Consider the following 17,638-nt stretch of genomic DNA (forward strand, 5'->3'; position numbering starts at 1 on the left):
AAAACAGATTTCACATGGCAAGTGGCACCAACAACTTTTCTGGAAAGCAACTGTATATTTATACAACATTAGAAGCCTTTTACAATGAGTGCTGGCTGGAAAGAACAGGATGGTTTAGGAAAGAAAGTTATAGCACCTATTAAGAATTAACGATACTCAGTTATGAATGTGGCACTTTTAGCCAGTTAAAACAGAACAAAAACCACTTTAATAACTAAGAGAAAGATTTATTTCCCCATCAAGAAAGCAGGTCGTTATGATTATAGCTTACAAATAAGGCAGAATAGTCAAAACAATGCTCGCGAAACTCGGAATAAGGGAGACATCTTATCAAGCTACATGGGATCATGGCACCCAAGGTCACATGACAGAGTAAATAGGTAGTCTGGGGCATGTCCCAGGTCACAGCATTCTGGTTCTCTGTCAGAAAAGCCCACCAACTGCTCTGAATCAATACTCAGTCATCTTGTGTGCAATGTTCTTGGCTCCTTCATGGGGACTGTCTGTAATAAGGGGCACTAAAAAGCCTTGCTTCTGGTTTCTGGGGGTGAAAGGAGAGGATGCCCAGGATGACCTGTGGCACATACCTTGTCTGCCAAAGGAAAGACACTGAGGAAAGGACCTGATAGTCCTCAGGACTTCCCACCAATATGACTGAAATGATTTCAGGACAACTTCTCCCCCCTACTCCCCCCAACCAGCAGTGAGATAACCTCAGAGAACTTCACTTGCTTTTAGCACAGACAACACTGGCCTAGTGCATTAGAATCAACAAAAAAAGTAAAACTTCCACATTTAAACATCAAGGTACAAAGCAGCTTATTTTAAAAAATAATCTGTATATTGCATAAATAATACAAATTCATTTTCTTATTCAGATTTCAAAGTTATTACAGATACAGTTTCAAAGGACACCTCAGGTGGGTTTCTGGGAAGTAGAGAGTTATAAAATTTGTGGATCTGAGAATGAGCCCCACAATCTTCTCTTTCTTCCCAGGGGCCTTGGCTTTTCTCTGATAATAATTCTCTGCAGGCTTGGCACTGGAAAATAGTACATTCTGGTCTGTTATCGAGATATAAAGACTAGATGATACAGATCTCGATATGTAGGTCCCAAATACTTAATCCAATATAACTATGATTTGCAAGATTAAGAGCCAGTGAATTTGTAGCATCTTTTTCCTGAGATTGCTACTAGGGGGGCGAGGGGTATGCAATAGACTTGAATGGACTCAGCAATCTCACTAGAAAATAATGCAACAAAAAAATCATCTGCTTAACCCTCAGATTCTTGAACTGTGGTTCACAACTCCATTTGAGGTTTATAACTGAATGTGGAGGTTGTGAAATTATAGTTTATTATTAGTAAATGTGTGATTTGTATACCTATTTTATAGACCTATATATCCAAGTTATGTAAAAATTTCTCAGGTGAAAAGAGGTTGTGAGTGCAAAAAGTTTAAGAAGCCCTGGTTTAACCAAAGAAGCAGGCAGACCACATGCAAAATTTCAAACAAAACAGAAAGAAAAGACAATTAACAATTGAACTGGTGAAATGAGCTGAAAATGAACTACTCACTAGCCCGGCAATATTTTTTTTTAAGAGCAAGGCACCAAACATGAGTCAGCTGCCAGTTTGGGTTTCCTGCCTCCTTCACACTATTCTGATATTTTCTTAAATAGCCACGAGTTCATAGGTCAATTGTTCCTTTTGCTTTGAACTTCTTTGCAGAACGTTCACTTGATCGAAGTTGAAACTTGCTCCCATAAATATAGGAAATGAAGCCATCGATCTCTACAGTAAATACACAGTTTAACTTGGGAATAACTAAAAGAGAAGGAAAAAAAAAGAATAAGTGACAAGAAATTCTGGCACTCATTAAGCAGTATTATAAATGAGGAAAAAGTTAAATAAACCTGATTTCTGGTAGTGATGATGTCTACAGAATGTATGGGAAAATCTTTTTGCAACAAGACCAATTTTTAGCAAAGACATCAGACAATGTGACTCCAACACCTAATTTTCACAATCAAAAAGCACTGGGACCAGACTCAAAATACTACCATGGGGAAAGAGCTGCCTATGATATGTTTTCTAGTGAAGATATTAGTAAACAAATGCCAAATTTCACCTTGGCTTGATTCTTATGAAGGAAATTATCTACATATTATATCATCTTTCCCTGTTATTTAATTAGGAGAAAAGTTAATCTATGAGTCAGAATACCAAACACAAAATAAATAACTCAACAACTAAAACAATTAAATGAATGTACCTTTGAATTAATGAACAGAATTCTAAGGATCTGAAAGCTTTGAGTCTGTGAGTAAGTAGGCCACAATATGGCAACTTTTAAGAACACTTTTATTTCTTATTCTTTTCTTCCTCCCAATTTCTCAAGCTTGAAAATACTGTTCTTGAACTAAGAATGCTGCTTTTGGATGCAGAGATGTCCAAGAATACAGGAAGGAACAACAACTCTCCATTTATTCATTCATTCATTCATTTATTTACTATAAAGTTTAACCATTTTTTAATCAAAAGTAAATACATGCTCTATCAACAGGTATTGATTTTTGTTCCAACAAATATTTATTGACCATGTACTAGCATACTGAAACAAGAGGTATAAGGAGGAGGAGGCTAAGAATAGGCAGTTTTACTGGAAATAGTTATTTTCTTCCTCTATCATCTTTGGCTAAGTGGAGCCAAATGAATTTTAAATTAGTCAAAAAGGACTGTGATCCTTCCTTGACAATCTTTTATTGCTTAACTATATGCATTCTTGTTTTAAAATATTAAAACAGTATTTTGTTTCTACTTGAAACTTCTTTTGGAAGACACTGCTATATATTTGTAATTTTTTTTTTTTGGGGGGGGGCTAAAGAAACAGGAAAAAAATGGGTATACATCTCTTTCAGACAGGGAGCAGAAACAGAACTTGTCAAAAGTTGGACAGCAAGTCACTAACAGAGCCAAAAAAATTTCACCCCATTTTCTAGCTCCTTGGCTTGGCACATAGAAAAAAATTATAGAAATACTTATTCCTTTCCCTTATCCATCACCCCTCCACACTGTCTCTCACTCACTATCCCATTAGTGAAAATCCAGTTCTTTTCCTGCTAGTATTATTTACCAATCAGGACAATTCTTTACTTCTTTATTCTTCTCTTTCCTTTTCCTAAGTCTCAGCATTTTAAAAGGAGCCTGCTAAGCATGCCAAAATCGCTACTTGGCATCCAGGAAAAGGCAAAAGGGTAAACTGTCCTTCTGATGCAAAAAGGTACTAATAGCAAATCCTTCCCACTGGTAGCCAGCGTTTTCTGTTGGTTTGGCAACCCTGGTAACCCATAATTGCAGTTACCAGCCCATTTGAGGAAGGCTATGGGGGTCACAAGGGAACCAGTTTCTGAAGCTGGGTTAACCCTCTGCCTGTGCCTGAGTATTCTGCAAAGCAGGTTTTACAGAATCGGACAGACGGACTACCCAATTTCATCCTGTGACCAGGACAGCAGTCACCTGCTTACCGAATGTGTGTGTGCCCTCAATGGTCCTATGCCTGTGGGGAAGCGGCCACATACCTTTTAATTTGTCATCTTTGGTGATGATTTTGAAGATATGCTTCATTTCCTGAAGAAGAATCCCCGTAATGCCAACATAGGAGGGGCATTTAGATTTTGTGACTGAAGAGCAAAACAGAGATTATGGTGATGGTTTCTATGGCTGCTCAGACTTCATATGTCAAAGATCAGAGTTGACAGGACCACTCACAATTAATCAGACCAATCTTTATCTTCCTTCAAACATCTTTATCTCCCTTGCTTCTTACAAATGAAAAAACTGAGGCTTGAGCACAAGAAACCACTGTCCAGTTAAATATAACTGGATATGGCAGGGCTGAGGCAAGACCCCAGGTTTCTCAGTTCCTGGTTTGTGTTCATTCCACTGCCTTTCATGTCTACCAGGAATGTACTTTCTATGGTGCAGAAGTGGTAACTGCTTGAGATATGGGAGGTGAAAGTACTTTTGACAATATATAAAAGGCTATATAGATATGTTATTATTATTTTAGTGTGAAGCACCAACAAAGGGTTGGCCAATTAATCACTAAGTATACTTTTAGTACTGAATGTTCATAAATATGACTAATATTAGATAGTATCAAGAGGTCTCATAGCCCTACAGAATGAAAGAAGAGAATCATTTTTCTACATGAGTAATATAAGGAAGAAGTCTATTAAAAGGTTTGAATATACTACCTACCATGTATCCTTCTACTAACACCTTCTAATATGCCAGTTGTAATGATTTTCCTATTGTGGACTATCTCCCACTTTTTTCCTATACATATTCCTCATTCAAAATGGACTATTTGCCATTCCCCCAAAACACATCTTGAATTTTTCCACTTTAATAATACTTCTCCTTCTCTTCTTCATCTCTATTTACTGAAATCCTTTCATTCTTCAAAGTCAGTTCAAATGTGACCACTCCTTGGTGCCTCCAACTTCCTGAGCATTCTGAACATTTTATAGCTCTCTTATAATGCTGATCACATTCTCTTTTGTATTAATTCTATGCATATATTATATTATATATCAGACTTACCAACCCATCCCCACATTGTCACCTTACAATTATCAGCTGTACAACGGCAGGGGCTGAGTCTTTGTGTCTTAACTTTTTTGTATCCTGTCCAATAACTAGCATAGGGCCATAGACATGGTAGGTTCGCAGTATATGTAAGCTGAGTAAATGAATGATTAATAAATAAATGAAACAAATAAATAAATAAATTAAGCTGACAAGTTTCCATCTAGCAATGACTTTTTCTATGTGATTAGTATATCATGAGCAATCATAGGTTCAATTATCCCTCCCCAAAACTCATAGCTTGAGGCTCCTTCCTCAGGCAATTTTGATTTTCAAAATGTTGCAGCTGGGCAAAGGGGAAGGAGAGGAAGTATCATCTTACTCCAAAAGAAGTACCAGTTAACCATTTTGGCTAGTAACTTATTTTTGTTATTGTTATCCTAGAAGAGAAATGTAATGTACTTCATGTTTTAGTCCCAGAGTCCTCAACAAATTCTACTGCTAGTGATGACCTCGGGGAGTTCCATGGAATTTCAAAGAAAAGGAAATGTAATTCTTAAACCAAGTAAAAGAGAAGGACTCTAGTTCTAAATTAGAACATGTAAGATAAGAACCTCATGAGAACTACTTTTACTTATATTGCATCCCCAGCACAATGCATGGCACATTGATTTGAAACGTTATGGACATTTATTAAGAATGTAAGCATGACAATATCAGACATAATTCATCAAATATACCTGTAATAATAGCACCATGAAGATCTGCTTTTAACAACTTGGCTTGAATCATCTGTGGTTGCCTATAAGACAAAAGATTTAACTACATTATACTCCAAACTCAGAGTTCTGAAAGAATCAATCACATGCACACAATTTCAAACTGATACAGTGAGAGAACCACAAGGCTGGTTCTTGATGTTACATTTCCAGGAGCAATAAGAGCTAGAATTTAGAGCAGAAGAAATTTAACTTACGTGTCTGGCTTGAGACCATTGCACAAGTCCCGGATATACTGTTTCCAGAGATTATGCAGAGGGAGAAATAGGCTGTATCTAAAATAAATTCAGGAACAGGTCACAGAGGTTAAGCAAAATGAACCGAAGATTACTATGTTCAAGGTTTGTGAAAATACAGCATACTGGGGAGTTTCAAGGTTCATAAACTACATTAAAAAAAAAAAAAAGCAAGGATTATACTTTCTGAATTATTGGAGAGTGGCAACTTATAATTCCTGTTCAAATTAGTGAAATACCTTCATTTTAAGCAATATCAGCAGGAAGATATACAACCAAAGGACTGAAACAAAAGCATTTATCTTGCTTGGGAGGTGATGGTTGAGTGTGGATGCACAAGACTAGGGGAAATGACTCTTTGGTGCTCTATTTCCCAAGCATTACCAACAATTCAGTTCTTCATTCAGAAAGCTTTTGATTACTGCCTTTAGGCAATTTTGACTTTGATGATAAAAATTCTTTTGACACAAAACTGTTCATGTGAGAACTGATTTTCAAATACTAGGTAGACCCTTTTCAATACTAAGTGACATTGTAGACAAGTCTGTAGCTGAGGAGGCATGCACTTTTCATGAACAGTGTTATATAAAAGAAAGAACATTGAATCTGGAGTCAGAAGGCCAAAGGTGTAGTGTGGTTTCTGACAGTAAATAGCTGTTGACTATGGTCACATCACTTTGATTTTTTTGACCTTTGGTCTTATCTGTTAGACAGGACAATTACCTCGTGGGGATCTGTATTTTGTACAATGCTAGAGAAGCTTATATAAGTGTGAGCTAATGAATAGTAGCTCCAGTTCTTAGATGTATTCATCCAGATGATACCACTGGAGGCAGAAACTTCTTTCCCTAATCAAAACATGCTGTTTTTGTGACAAGCTTCCACCACCACTATACCAACACTTGTAAATCAGATTTCTCAAATTGTAGTCTAGAATGTGGGAGGTTGTTAGCTACAGTTCTACAAATAGTGGCTACAAGCAATCATAAGATGGGGAAATTAAGAACTATGGCTAAGGAGAAATGAAGCATCAGCCAAAGGAAGGAAGATGTACTCCCACACCACTGTGACAATTCTTTTTTAAAAGTGTTCCAACATTTGTGGGTGGTACCTTCCTTAACCATAAAACTATATCTAATGTTATTAAAAGTAACAACAAAAAACCTCAAATCTTAAGAAATATCAATTCCTCTTTCCTACAGTAAAAACTTAAAGTCAAACTGCTCGTTGCCATAGTGGATGGTTTCGTTCATGACACGGATCTTAGCAGTTAGAACCAAGTAGGAACCAAATGAGAGGCGCCCTTCCCTTTCAGGCCATGCTGATTTAAAAAAAAAAAAAAAAAAGCTAGACACAGAGAAATATTGGTAAAGGAAGGGTTCCCCCTTGTGGCCACACATTATACAAACAAGAATAAGCTCCATCTCACCACTGCTGGACTTTCCAGTTACAAAGCCCTAAATAAGCCTTCCATCTCCATATGGTGGGAAGTTGGGGCACAGATTTTTCACCTTTGCTGCTCTGGTCTAATTTCAAAGAGGCGCAGCTCTCGTCTCTGCTTTGCAGAGAAGCCTTTGGATTTTCTTTTCCTTTCCTTGGGCTTTTTCAGGGGATGGTGCTCCAGAACAACGGCTTTGCGATCCAGGTGGTCATGGAGTTGGGTTTCTGTCACACGGGGCATGCTCCGCTTGAGAAAGGCTTTCAAAAAGGCCTCCGCCTTGTGGGGTCCCTGATGCTGTGTGGAAAGAGAAGCACTCCAAGATGGAATATTCAAGTTGGGCCAAGTTGAGTCTGCTACCTGACAGCTTCATCCCAGTCTGTGAATGTCTGAAATGATCCTTCTTAAAACCACTGGCTCATTTTCCTGACTTTTCTATGCCTGTATTTAAATGTATCACATGAAGATAATAGTAATAACAATAATACCTTTATTTTCTACTTATTGTGAGAGTCACAATGAGCCACATAAGCATGCTAGCTGTTAGCTTTTAAGTATTCTGCATTCTCTAATATTTTTTCAATACTTTGATCTCTTCTTCTGCCTCTTTTTCTCCTTAACTCATATTATATTTAGTTTGAGTATATGTCAAGTGTCTCTATGCCAATCCTAAGAAGCTCAGCATCCTCTTTCAAGGAAGATATTTTTAATTTTAGTCTAAGTAACCACAGTACCTTGAATGCACATGCTTAATAAATGTTTGTGGAATCAAATTTCTTCCCTTGCTTTACTTGCTTAGTGTCTTAAAAGGAAAACAAAACTCTTTCTTATGGATTCCTGTTCTTCTCACTCAGTAAGAATTAAATGAGCTCACAGGAATTACTGAAGGACTAATTAAGCATCTGACATGAAATGATTTTCAGCTTAACACCCGTCTTAGCCAACAAGTTAGCAAGTTGTGTTCATTCCACCTTCATGGCATCTCACACTGCCACTACCTTACTACAATTTTCATATTCCTAATTACATGCATATAAACTATGGCAATACTGTTCAAAACACTGAGTTTTAATTTTTTATCCAATGTTTAATTGCTGTCTGTTTTTCTTTTATGAAATCTCTTCCAAACAATTCTCTCTTTACTTTGTCCTCAATATAGACTCTTTCCTTTTAACAAGGAGTATTGTTGAGCAATTGGTCCTGACCTATAATATATGCCTCATTCCACACTTATAGTTTATCTTTTTGCTCCCCTCATAATTTCCTAAAGCCACAGTTGGTTGCTGCATGCAATACCTCTTAATAGATGCTCCTACATCCCCTCTTCTCTATCTTCAATTTCTTTTTCAAACTGCTGCCAAATAATATTTCTTACACATAGATCTGATTATATCTTAGAAATTGATCTCTGCTCCAAAGTCTTTAGTAGTTCCCCTACTGTCTCCTGAATAAAGTTCAAACTCGTCTGAAAATCATTCAAGACTTTTTACAACTTGGAAAGATCCTATCCTTTCAGCCTCCCACAAAACCAAAACAAAAAGAAAAGTTCACATACTATATGTCCAAGGATAAAATTCCTTGGCATGTATAAAACAGAACTCATTATCTTTTTCACCAAACCCTCTCCTCTTTTTGAGTTCCCTATTATTGGAGAAGGTGCTACTACTCTCTAGCCAACCAGATTTGCAATCTAGATGTCATCACTGACTTTTCCTTTTCTCTCACTCTTCAAATCTAGTTTGTTGCTAGATCCTGTCAAGAATATATTCCCAATATCTATCATATATGCTCCTTTTCTTCTATGCTTTCACGATCCTGGTGCAGACGATTATGACTTCACACTTAGACTATTTCAGTAACCTTCTGGCTAATTTCTCTGCCTCAAGGCTCTCCTTGTCCAATCCATCTTCCATTCAATTGTTAAAATGATCTTCTTAGAATTTAAGTCTAGCTATATCATTATCTTACGCTATAAAGTCCCCAGTGTCTGCCTATCATTTTGAGGATTAAATACAAAATCCTCTGTTTGGCTTTTAAAACCTTTCACAACCTGATTCCTTACCTTTCCAATCTTTCACCTTATTCCCCTTCAGATATTCTTGTGATCCAATGACATTGGCTCCCATGCTTTTCCACACAACACTTCAGCTTTGAACTCCAAGCATTTTCAGTAGTTGTCTCCCACATATGGAACTCTCCCCCCTTGCCTCTGCCTTCTGGCTTCCTTCAAATCTTAGCTAGTCACTTTCCATAACATTGTGAGAGCCTCAAGAACAGGCACTATGTTTTGCCCTGCTTAGCGAGTGCATGCCCTCATGCCTCTCTGACTGCTCCTGGCATTCCTTGTGCCTGAGGCATCCTTTTCTTGCTAATTTCCTGGTTAGTCTTTCCAGTCCAACAAATGCCACTTCTGTTACACAGCCTTCTCTGGTCCCTTTGGTTAGTAAAGGCCATTTCCCCCCAGATATCATATAATCTCTAAAACATGGTAATATATCACACATAAATTTATCTAAACTTTTCTGCAATCTGTTCTCATTTGAGGATTAGTATGGCCTCTTCTATTCTATTCCCAATATTTAATACCCACATATGTCAAAGAGAGGCTTAAGTCAGCTACTAGCTTACATCCCTCATGGAAAAGTTTTGCCACAGAGAATGGTTCCACTAACCTCCAACCTGCTTCTGAGTTTTCCTTTTGAAAAAAAGAACTATAGACAACATGGTGACAAAATCCTGTCTAGCCCTCAGCAGGAAACAATACACAACACTCTTATGTGTATATTGTCCTTGGCGTACTCTCTTCTCTGATACTTTCCTGTGGCCTGGGGGGTCACTTGGGCGTTGTTGAGGCTAAGTTCTGGCAACTGGAAACTTAAAAGAGGTGGAAGGAAGACCCACTCCCACACCAATGAAATCAAAGGTTCTTTAATTACAAGCATATGTGTCTTGAGGTACATGGCATGGGCATTAATCTGCCCAGATGAACAAAGTCCATTTTAAGGTTACAGAGAAAGGTATTAAAGATGGCTGCTCCAAGAGGGCTAAGATTTGTCAGGTCACTGTGGGGTACAGAAAGTGGCATGTTGACCACTAAGGAGAAACCCAACATCATTTTCCAAAATCTTTTACTTCTTACAATAACCTTTGGAAATGGGAGGACTTCCTAGACACTATTCCTTCCTCATTTTTGTTTTTGCTTTTTGCTAAGGCAATTGGAATTAAATACTTGCCCAGGGTCACACAGCTAGGAAGTGTTAAGTGTCTGAGGTCAGATTTGAACCCAGGTCCTCCTGACTTCTGGGCTGGTGCTCTCCTCCTTTTTTGAAAGAGAGAGTTTATGTCTTTGAAAAAATAACTCATTGGATGTATTCTGATAGAAGTGGATCTCTTCGATAAAGAGATCTAATTCAGTTTCAATTGATCAAGGATGAACAGAAGCAGCTATACCCAAAGAAAGAACACTGGGAAATGAATATAAACTGCTCGCATTTTTGTTTTTCTTCCCAGGTTATTTATACCTTCTGAATCCAGTTCTCCCTATGCAACAAGAGAACTGTTCAGTTCTGCACACATATATTGTATCTAGGATATACTGTAACCTATTTAACATGTAAAGCACTGCTTGCCATCTGGGAGAGAGGATGGAGGGAAGGAGGGGAAAAATCAGAATAGAAGTGAGTGCATGTTGTAAAAAATTACCCTGGCATGGGTTCTGTCAATAAAAAGTTATTTAAAAAAAAAAAAAAAGATTAGGCTCAAGCCAGAATGGAAAAAAAAAAAAAAAAAAAAAGAAAAGAAAAACCAACTCATCACATGGCCTCAAGCTGGAATTGTTAACATGGCATATTCTGATAACTTCAGTTTCCAATGTTATTTGCTTCTCCAGAACCTCTATGACACTATATAGGACACTAATCCTATATAACTCAACTAACAGTAACTGGTAAGGCCAGAAAACATATACTATCTTTTCAGATATGTTCAAATCTTGTCTGCCTATATAGACTAGGCTATCTCCAGATAGGTACCATGTCTTATTTTTTTTGCATCCTTAAGAGAGTGGTTCCATGGGTCTTTGTATATAATTGTTAGATGACAACTTATTTTTTAAAGGAAGGGCTTTAATAATTTGATGATATCAGAAGATAATATTTTTATAACATTTTACAAAATCATTTGTAACAGTTCCTTTTTGAAGAATAGTTTAAAAGGTGCATTCAGTTTTCAAAATTTAAAACATTATTGCCAATATTATATGGCATAAAGGAAGTGGATAAGATCCATTTGATGCTAGAGGACATGACATAAAAATCCCTTCTACATAATAGTTTTTAGGGGCCAGAAAGGCAGAGTGACAAGATCACACAATGGTTTAAGGGGCAATTTTGTAATGGCCACGATCAAGTAAGTATCTCTTACTTCTTGTTTATACTCTGTACTACATCAAAGAACCAAACAACTCTAACCAATTAAATCTTATTTTAGAAAGATGGGAAACAAGATTTGTTGGCATAAGACAGACTACTGAACAATGATTTCTATGGTTAAGTCTGTTAATCCAATCAACAATTATTCATTAAATGCTTACTATATGCAAGGAACTATGCTAGAAGCTGCTTCAGCTAGAAGGCACAGTAGATAGATCTCCTGGGCTGGAGTCAGGAAGACCTGAGTTCAAATCTACCCTTATCCACTCATAAACTGTGGGATTCTGGGTGAGTCACTTAACCCTGTTTGCCTCAGTTACTTCATTTGTACAATGAGCTAAGAAAGAAATGGCCAACCACTTATCTCTGTCAAGAAAATCCCAAATATTGAAGAATTGGACATGACTGAAATGAATGAATAAAAAAAGGCCAGAAGCTAAGGATACAAAGAAAAAACAGAAATATACAGTTCTTCCTTTTTACTCTTTCCACTTTACCTCCTTTCTGCTGCCCTTCCTCCTTCCCACAGAATTTATATTTTTAAAAGGTTTGGGGTAAATATAGCAGACACACACACATGCAGGCCTGCATGTGTGTGTACAGTATAACAGAAAACACAGAGAGTAAAACTAAGATAGTTATAACAGCATCTAAGATATTGCTATAGCCTATTTTTAATCCTTAGTACCCTCTTCTTTCCTGTTTCTGTCTCTAATAGATGAAGTGACATTTCTGCTTATAAAAAATAGCAAATTACAGTAAACAGTGTACCTGAACATCAAGTTCTTTGGCCTCTTCTTGAGAGAAAGCTTGGTAAATCAAGCCTGGAAAACAAACCAAAATATTATCACTTTCAGGCCTCCATTTAAGTGTAGCCCCAATATTTAAGAAAACATCTCATCAGTGAAATCAAAGGTGGTTATTTAATATGGAGGGAAAGAAGAAGTGGAGTTTCAGGGGTTCCAGGCATTTTCTCATTTTGTTCTGGGACCATTTTTATCTCGGGAACATTAAGAGGTGAGATGCTATAAAACTTGGAGTCAAAAAAAAAAAAAGATTACACAAAGTAATCTTAATGACTACACATAATGTAACTGTAGCTCAATTTATTTACATTTCCATATTAGTTATTCTAGTGCTCTACAATTTATATAACACAGGCATATTATTTCCATGTTACAGATGAAGGTATTGAAGCTAAGGGAAATATGATGTTGGTGAATTGTCAACAATTATACACTGGGGATTTGGGAAGGAAGGACTCAAAACCAAGTCTTTTGGATCCTCAGACTAATGCTCTTTTCCTTATCTTTATGATCCTTATTGTTACTTATTTGACCTCTTCATACACATCTGGTGTTTTTAGCTCCTAAGATTAAATTCTCTCTGCTGCAATGGAACTTGGAGATTAGTAAATCTAATTCTCTCCTTTTACAGATCTGGAAATTATGGCAAAGGGAAGTACCGTATATACTCGAATATAACCTGAATTTTTTTGGGCAGAAAATCCCCTCCTCGGCTTATACTTGAGTCACTAGATAAAACATGTGTAAATATCCCTTTGAATGCTGGCAACCGCTCTATATACGTATACCGGCACCCGCTCTCCTGCTCTGCGGGCACCGGTGCGCTACCTAAACCTACTGATATAATAAGTTTTCCCAGATTTTTGGGTTAAAATTAGGGGCCTCAGCTTATATTCGGGTTGGCTTATACTCGAGTATATACGGTAATTTACCAAGTTTACACCAATTGTGCTATACCTGAAATAAATAGAGCATTTCATTTACACAACAGTGAAAAATGCATTAGCTTTGTAATGAGAAGATCTGGGTTGAACCCAGCTCTACCACATCCTATCTGTTGGACTTCACATATACCCCTTCTCTTGTCTGAACCTGTTCCCTCCTTTGTAAAACATACCAGATTGAACTAGATTCCCCACCCACTTTTAACATTTGATGACCCTATGAACCTAGAACTGGAAAACAAGTTATTTTTTAACTAACCAGGGGGCTTCCTCTTTTTTTATACATTCACATTGCTTTCCACTCTTAACTCTGGGACTACAGGCCTACCCCTGGGCTCCCCTTCATGTTTCTCTTGGGATACTTAGCAAAGGGTCACAGGTGCCCAAGTGGCATTTGCTGAAAGAGACTTGTGGAACGCTAACGTCTAGAACAGATGACAAGTGACAAGATCCTCTCTGAAGGGGCTGAAGAATATCAGATGCATAGGTTTTGTCAGATAGTCTAATTGGCATATGATCAAAAAGTCCTTCAATAATATTCCTAACTATGCTCCAAAAGTTATCAAAAGGCATACCCTTTGACCCAGCTGTGTTATTTCTGGGCTTATACCCCAAAGAGATCTTAAAGAAGAGAAAGGGACCTACATGTGCAAAAATGTTTGTGGCGGCCCTGTTTGTAGTGGCCAGAAACTAGAGAATGATTGAATACCCATTAATTGGAGAATGGCTGAATTAATTATGGCATATGAATATTATGGAATATTATTGTTCTATAAGAAACAGGAGTATAATTTCAGAGAGGCCTGGAGAATCTTACATAAACTGATGCTAAGTGAAATGAGCAGAACCAGGAGATCACTGTACACAACAACAGCAAGATTATACGATGATCAATTCTGATGGATGTGGCTCTCTTGAACAATGAGATGATTCAAACCAGTTCCAATTGTTCAGTGATGAAGAGAACCATCTACACCCAGAGAGAGACTGTGCGAACTGAGTGTGGACCACAACATAGCATTCTCATTCTGTTGTTTTCTTTTTGTTTTTTTTTTTGTGCAGCAAAATAACTGTATAAATATGTATACAAATATTGGATGTAGCATATTTTAACATATTTAATGTATTGGATTACCTGCCATCTAGGGGAGGGGGTAGGGGGAAGGAAGGGAAAATTTTCAACAGATTTTGCAAGGGTCAATGTTGAAAAATTATTCATGCATATTTTGTAAATAAAACCTTTTAATAAAAAAAAAATCTTAAAAAAGTGTCCAATTTTCCCTTGAACACCTCCACTAAGATGGAATCCATTGCCCTTTGAGCATAGTTTTAACTGAATGGTCTTTGAATTCTCTTCCTTTCTGCCCTGAAGCCACCAAGAGGGAATTTAATTTCTCTTAGACAGGGCGGCCCCAAATACACCACATCCTTCCCTACATCTTCTCTTCCTTCAACTAACCTGATTTCCAAGGGCTGCCTCTGATAGCTACTACTTTTGAGACTTTGGCCAAGCTAGCTCCCTCTCCAGGTCTCAGTTTTTTGTTTTATTTCATTTTATTTTCTATGAAACGAATAGGGAGGACTGGAAGCGCCCTCCAAGTCAGAAGAGAAGGGAGCTTAGAGATGCCCGGTACAGCTGCCTAATAAGAGAGAGGCAGGGGAGCCGGCTGGCCTTGGGCCGCCCCGAGGGCACCAGGCCGAGGAACGAACTCCCAGGCCTCCTTCCACGGACGCAGAAGACAAGGGTAGCGGGGCTGGCCCCCGGAATTGCGGGCCGCCCGGTCCCCACTCACGCTCCATGCACGCGCCGCTTCCGGCTCTGTCTGATGACATCTCGAAGCCCGCGCCGCGTTCACGACGTCGCCTCTCCGGCCTCTCTTGCTGCTCTTCTTCTCCCGTCCAGCGGCCCTACGCTGCCCTGACTTGGCAGCCGAAACGGGAGGGGCGAGGCGAGGTCGTGACTCTGGTCGCTACTTGAGAACGAAGCGGAGAAAAAAGAAAGGAGGCGACCGAGATGCTTTAACACCGGAGTAACTGAGGAGCAAGAGGGCGCTAGGGGATTACGCCAGAGGAAGAGCGTCATGCGAGCGCGCCGATGAGTAGCGTAGACGCATGCGCCTTTCTGAGCGCGTCTTCAGGCGCCACTGTTGAAGAAACTTTAGAAAAATGCAATTGTCCGCCTTGGCTCCTACGTTGAAGGCGTCTCGGGGCAGGGAGCAGAGAAGGGGATGGGGACCGAGAAAAGGACACTCTTCTTTCTAAGAGGAATGGCAGTCGGTGGTCGGAAAACAGCCTCGCCTCTCGCCAGCTTTCCCTGCTGAAGTGGGGCCGGAGTCAGACTGCAGGAGCGCTTAACTCCGGCCCTCTGAACGTTTTGGGTTGTTTAAAAGGCTGACCACTCCATTGCTTGGTTCTCTTTATAATCCTCCATTTTATTTCATGTATTTAAAAGCATTACTCTGCGAGGGCCCGGTTAATTCAGGCTGCCCAAGTGTTCCAAAGACCAGGAATCCCCGAGGCAGAGCTTATTTACAATATATTCTCGGTAAAAGTAACTTACTTGACTATATAGGCGCATTTAAGATCTTAATGCTTTGGGGACTTCCTCCTCCCCCAGGGCGTTTCATCTATATGACAAGCATTTGTTAAATTCCTACCATATCCCTGGAGCTGGAGAGTTTTTGTTGTTTTTCTGGATCTGAACTTCATTGCTATTGAAAATTCAACCGATACCTAGACACTGACCTTTCCTTTTACAGATTGGAGAGGTTCCTGAAAGGTAGGGATTTGTCCTGGGCCACAGACCTGATATGTGTAGAAGGAGGATTTGAACCCAGGACTTGTTGAGCCCTAGGCCAGTTGCCTTGAAGAGAGCTAGGGATTCCAAGAGTAAATACTTTCCTGATTCAGGGGAACATCTTGGACAAGACACACGTGACAGAAGATAGGAAACCTTAGACTTTATTATAGGAAGTAATGTGAAATTCTGAAGAGAGTAAAACCAGATTTTAAGGACTTTACCAAGCAAGAGTTTGTCTTTTATCCTAAAAAGGATGGGGGAATCACTGAAACTTTTTGAGCTGGGAAAGGACACGGTCAAATCTAGGCTTTAGGAGTACCAATTTGGTGGCTGTGTGGTTTAGATTAGAGAGGGGACAGGTGAGAGGCATTGAAAGTTCTGTTTGGTGTTGGTCCATATCCTCCCATGAATCTTCCATAAAGAATACACACATGTTGGAACTTTTTCTCTTCTAGGTTTAAAATAAATAAGAAAACCAAGGCTACTACCATTGCTGCTCTCTAGATGTATACCTTTTATATCTTCCTCTCACTAAGATTGTTTTCATTCCTTTTCTGTTCAGATAAGTTCTCTATGTCACATTGAGCCTGTGGAATAAAGATCAGTAAATATGTGGGACAGATCAATCAGCAAGCATTTGAATTAGGGCCTTTTGATAGACTTAAGCACTGCTAAGTGCTGTGATACAAAGACAAAAATGAACAGGGACTTGACTGTGAGCTTTCATTCTATTGGGAAAAACACAAAATCCATACAATGTAATTGCAGACCCAAAACTAGCAACTGAAGTGATCAGGAACGCTTTCATGTAAAACTAAGTGGTACTTGAGAAGACTTTTAAGTGAAAGTAAGGATTCTAAGAGGCAGAAAGAGCAAACTAGGCATGCAGTATACCTATAAGTGAGAGTTGGGTGATGGATTGTTGTGTCTGAGGGATAGCAGATATTTGAGCTTGGTTGGTATATAGTATGAATGCAAAGAAACAAGTCTAGAAAGGTAGATTGTGGTGAACTTTAAAAGCCAAGTAGAGGAGATTGCATTTTGTCCTAGAGGCAATAGTGATAAGTAAAATATGGGGAAAATCAGTTTCTCAAAGCCATAGATACTTATTAGTGCCAGTATTTACCATTATTTTGAAAAATCTGCTTATTGTATCTTCTTCCTTCTGGGATCAAAACTTTTTGTGTACTAGATTGTTTTTGTTGATTGCTATAGCAAAAATAAATAAATAAATTAATTAATTAAATTAAAAAAGAACCTATTAGTGCCAACCTTCTGGTGAGGAGTCTCAAGACTCCTTGAGTTGAGTTGATAAGTATTAAGTGCCTATTATGCTTTGGGATGCACATGCAATAATTTGACGAAGGCCTTTGCTGGCTTTATACTGCAAGCTTTTCCATCTTAAGTCCCATTTACATAGTCTTTGAGAACCCAGGGTTGGCTCCATGCTGGGGTGTGGTGGGAATAAAAAAACATAGGAATTGGACTGATGAGACCTGTGGTTGAATCTTGACCATTAGATGTTTTAAAAATTTACTTGGCATTTCTAAACCTGTATTTTTTCATTTACATTTGTACTTTCTATTGATAAGGGATCTCTTGAGCTTATCT

General features: G+C 38.5%; 1 protein-coding gene across 1 annotated transcript; it reads right to left on the reverse strand.

Annotated features, from left to right (window-relative positions):
• Positions 1-206: 206 nt before the first annotated feature.
• POP4 (POP4 homolog, ribonuclease P/MRP subunit) lies at positions 207-15,310 on the reverse strand. The gene is made up of 7 exons (XM_051979774.1): positions 15,021-15,310; positions 12,249-12,301; positions 7,121-7,344; positions 5,571-5,648; positions 5,335-5,396; positions 3,583-3,684; positions 207-1,828 (listed from the first exon to the last, which is right to left on the reverse strand). Exons 1-7 carry the CDS (start codon positions 15,058-15,060, stop codon positions 1,692-1,694), a joined length of 696 nt encoding a protein of 231 aa, XP_051835734.1. The 5' UTR covers positions 15,061-15,310; the 3' UTR covers positions 207-1,691.
• Between the last annotated feature and the right edge of the window lie 2,328 nt (positions 15,311-17,638).

This window comes from Antechinus flavipes, chromosome 2 (assembly GCF_016432865.1).
Source record: "Antechinus flavipes isolate AdamAnt ecotype Samford, QLD, Australia chromosome 2, AdamAnt_v2, whole genome shotgun sequence".
Classification (NCBI taxonomy): domain Eukaryota; kingdom Metazoa; phylum Chordata; class Mammalia; order Dasyuromorphia; family Dasyuridae; genus Antechinus; species Antechinus flavipes.

Bases quoted from the DNA above. Each gene is read 5' to 3' on its own strand.
- POP4 (XM_051979774.1), bottom strand. From the start codon at position 15,060: ATGTCATCAGACAGAGCCGGAAGCGGCGCGTGCATGGAGC. The intron at 12,302-15,020 runs GTGAGTGGGGAC...TTTGTTTTCCAG, and splicing joins AAGCGGCGCGTGCATGGAGC to GCTTGATTTACCAAGCTTTC. The intron at 5,649-7,120 runs GTGAAAAATCTG...AATTTATTTTAG, and splicing joins ATTAGACCAGAGCAGCAAAG to ATACAGCCTATTTCTCCCTC.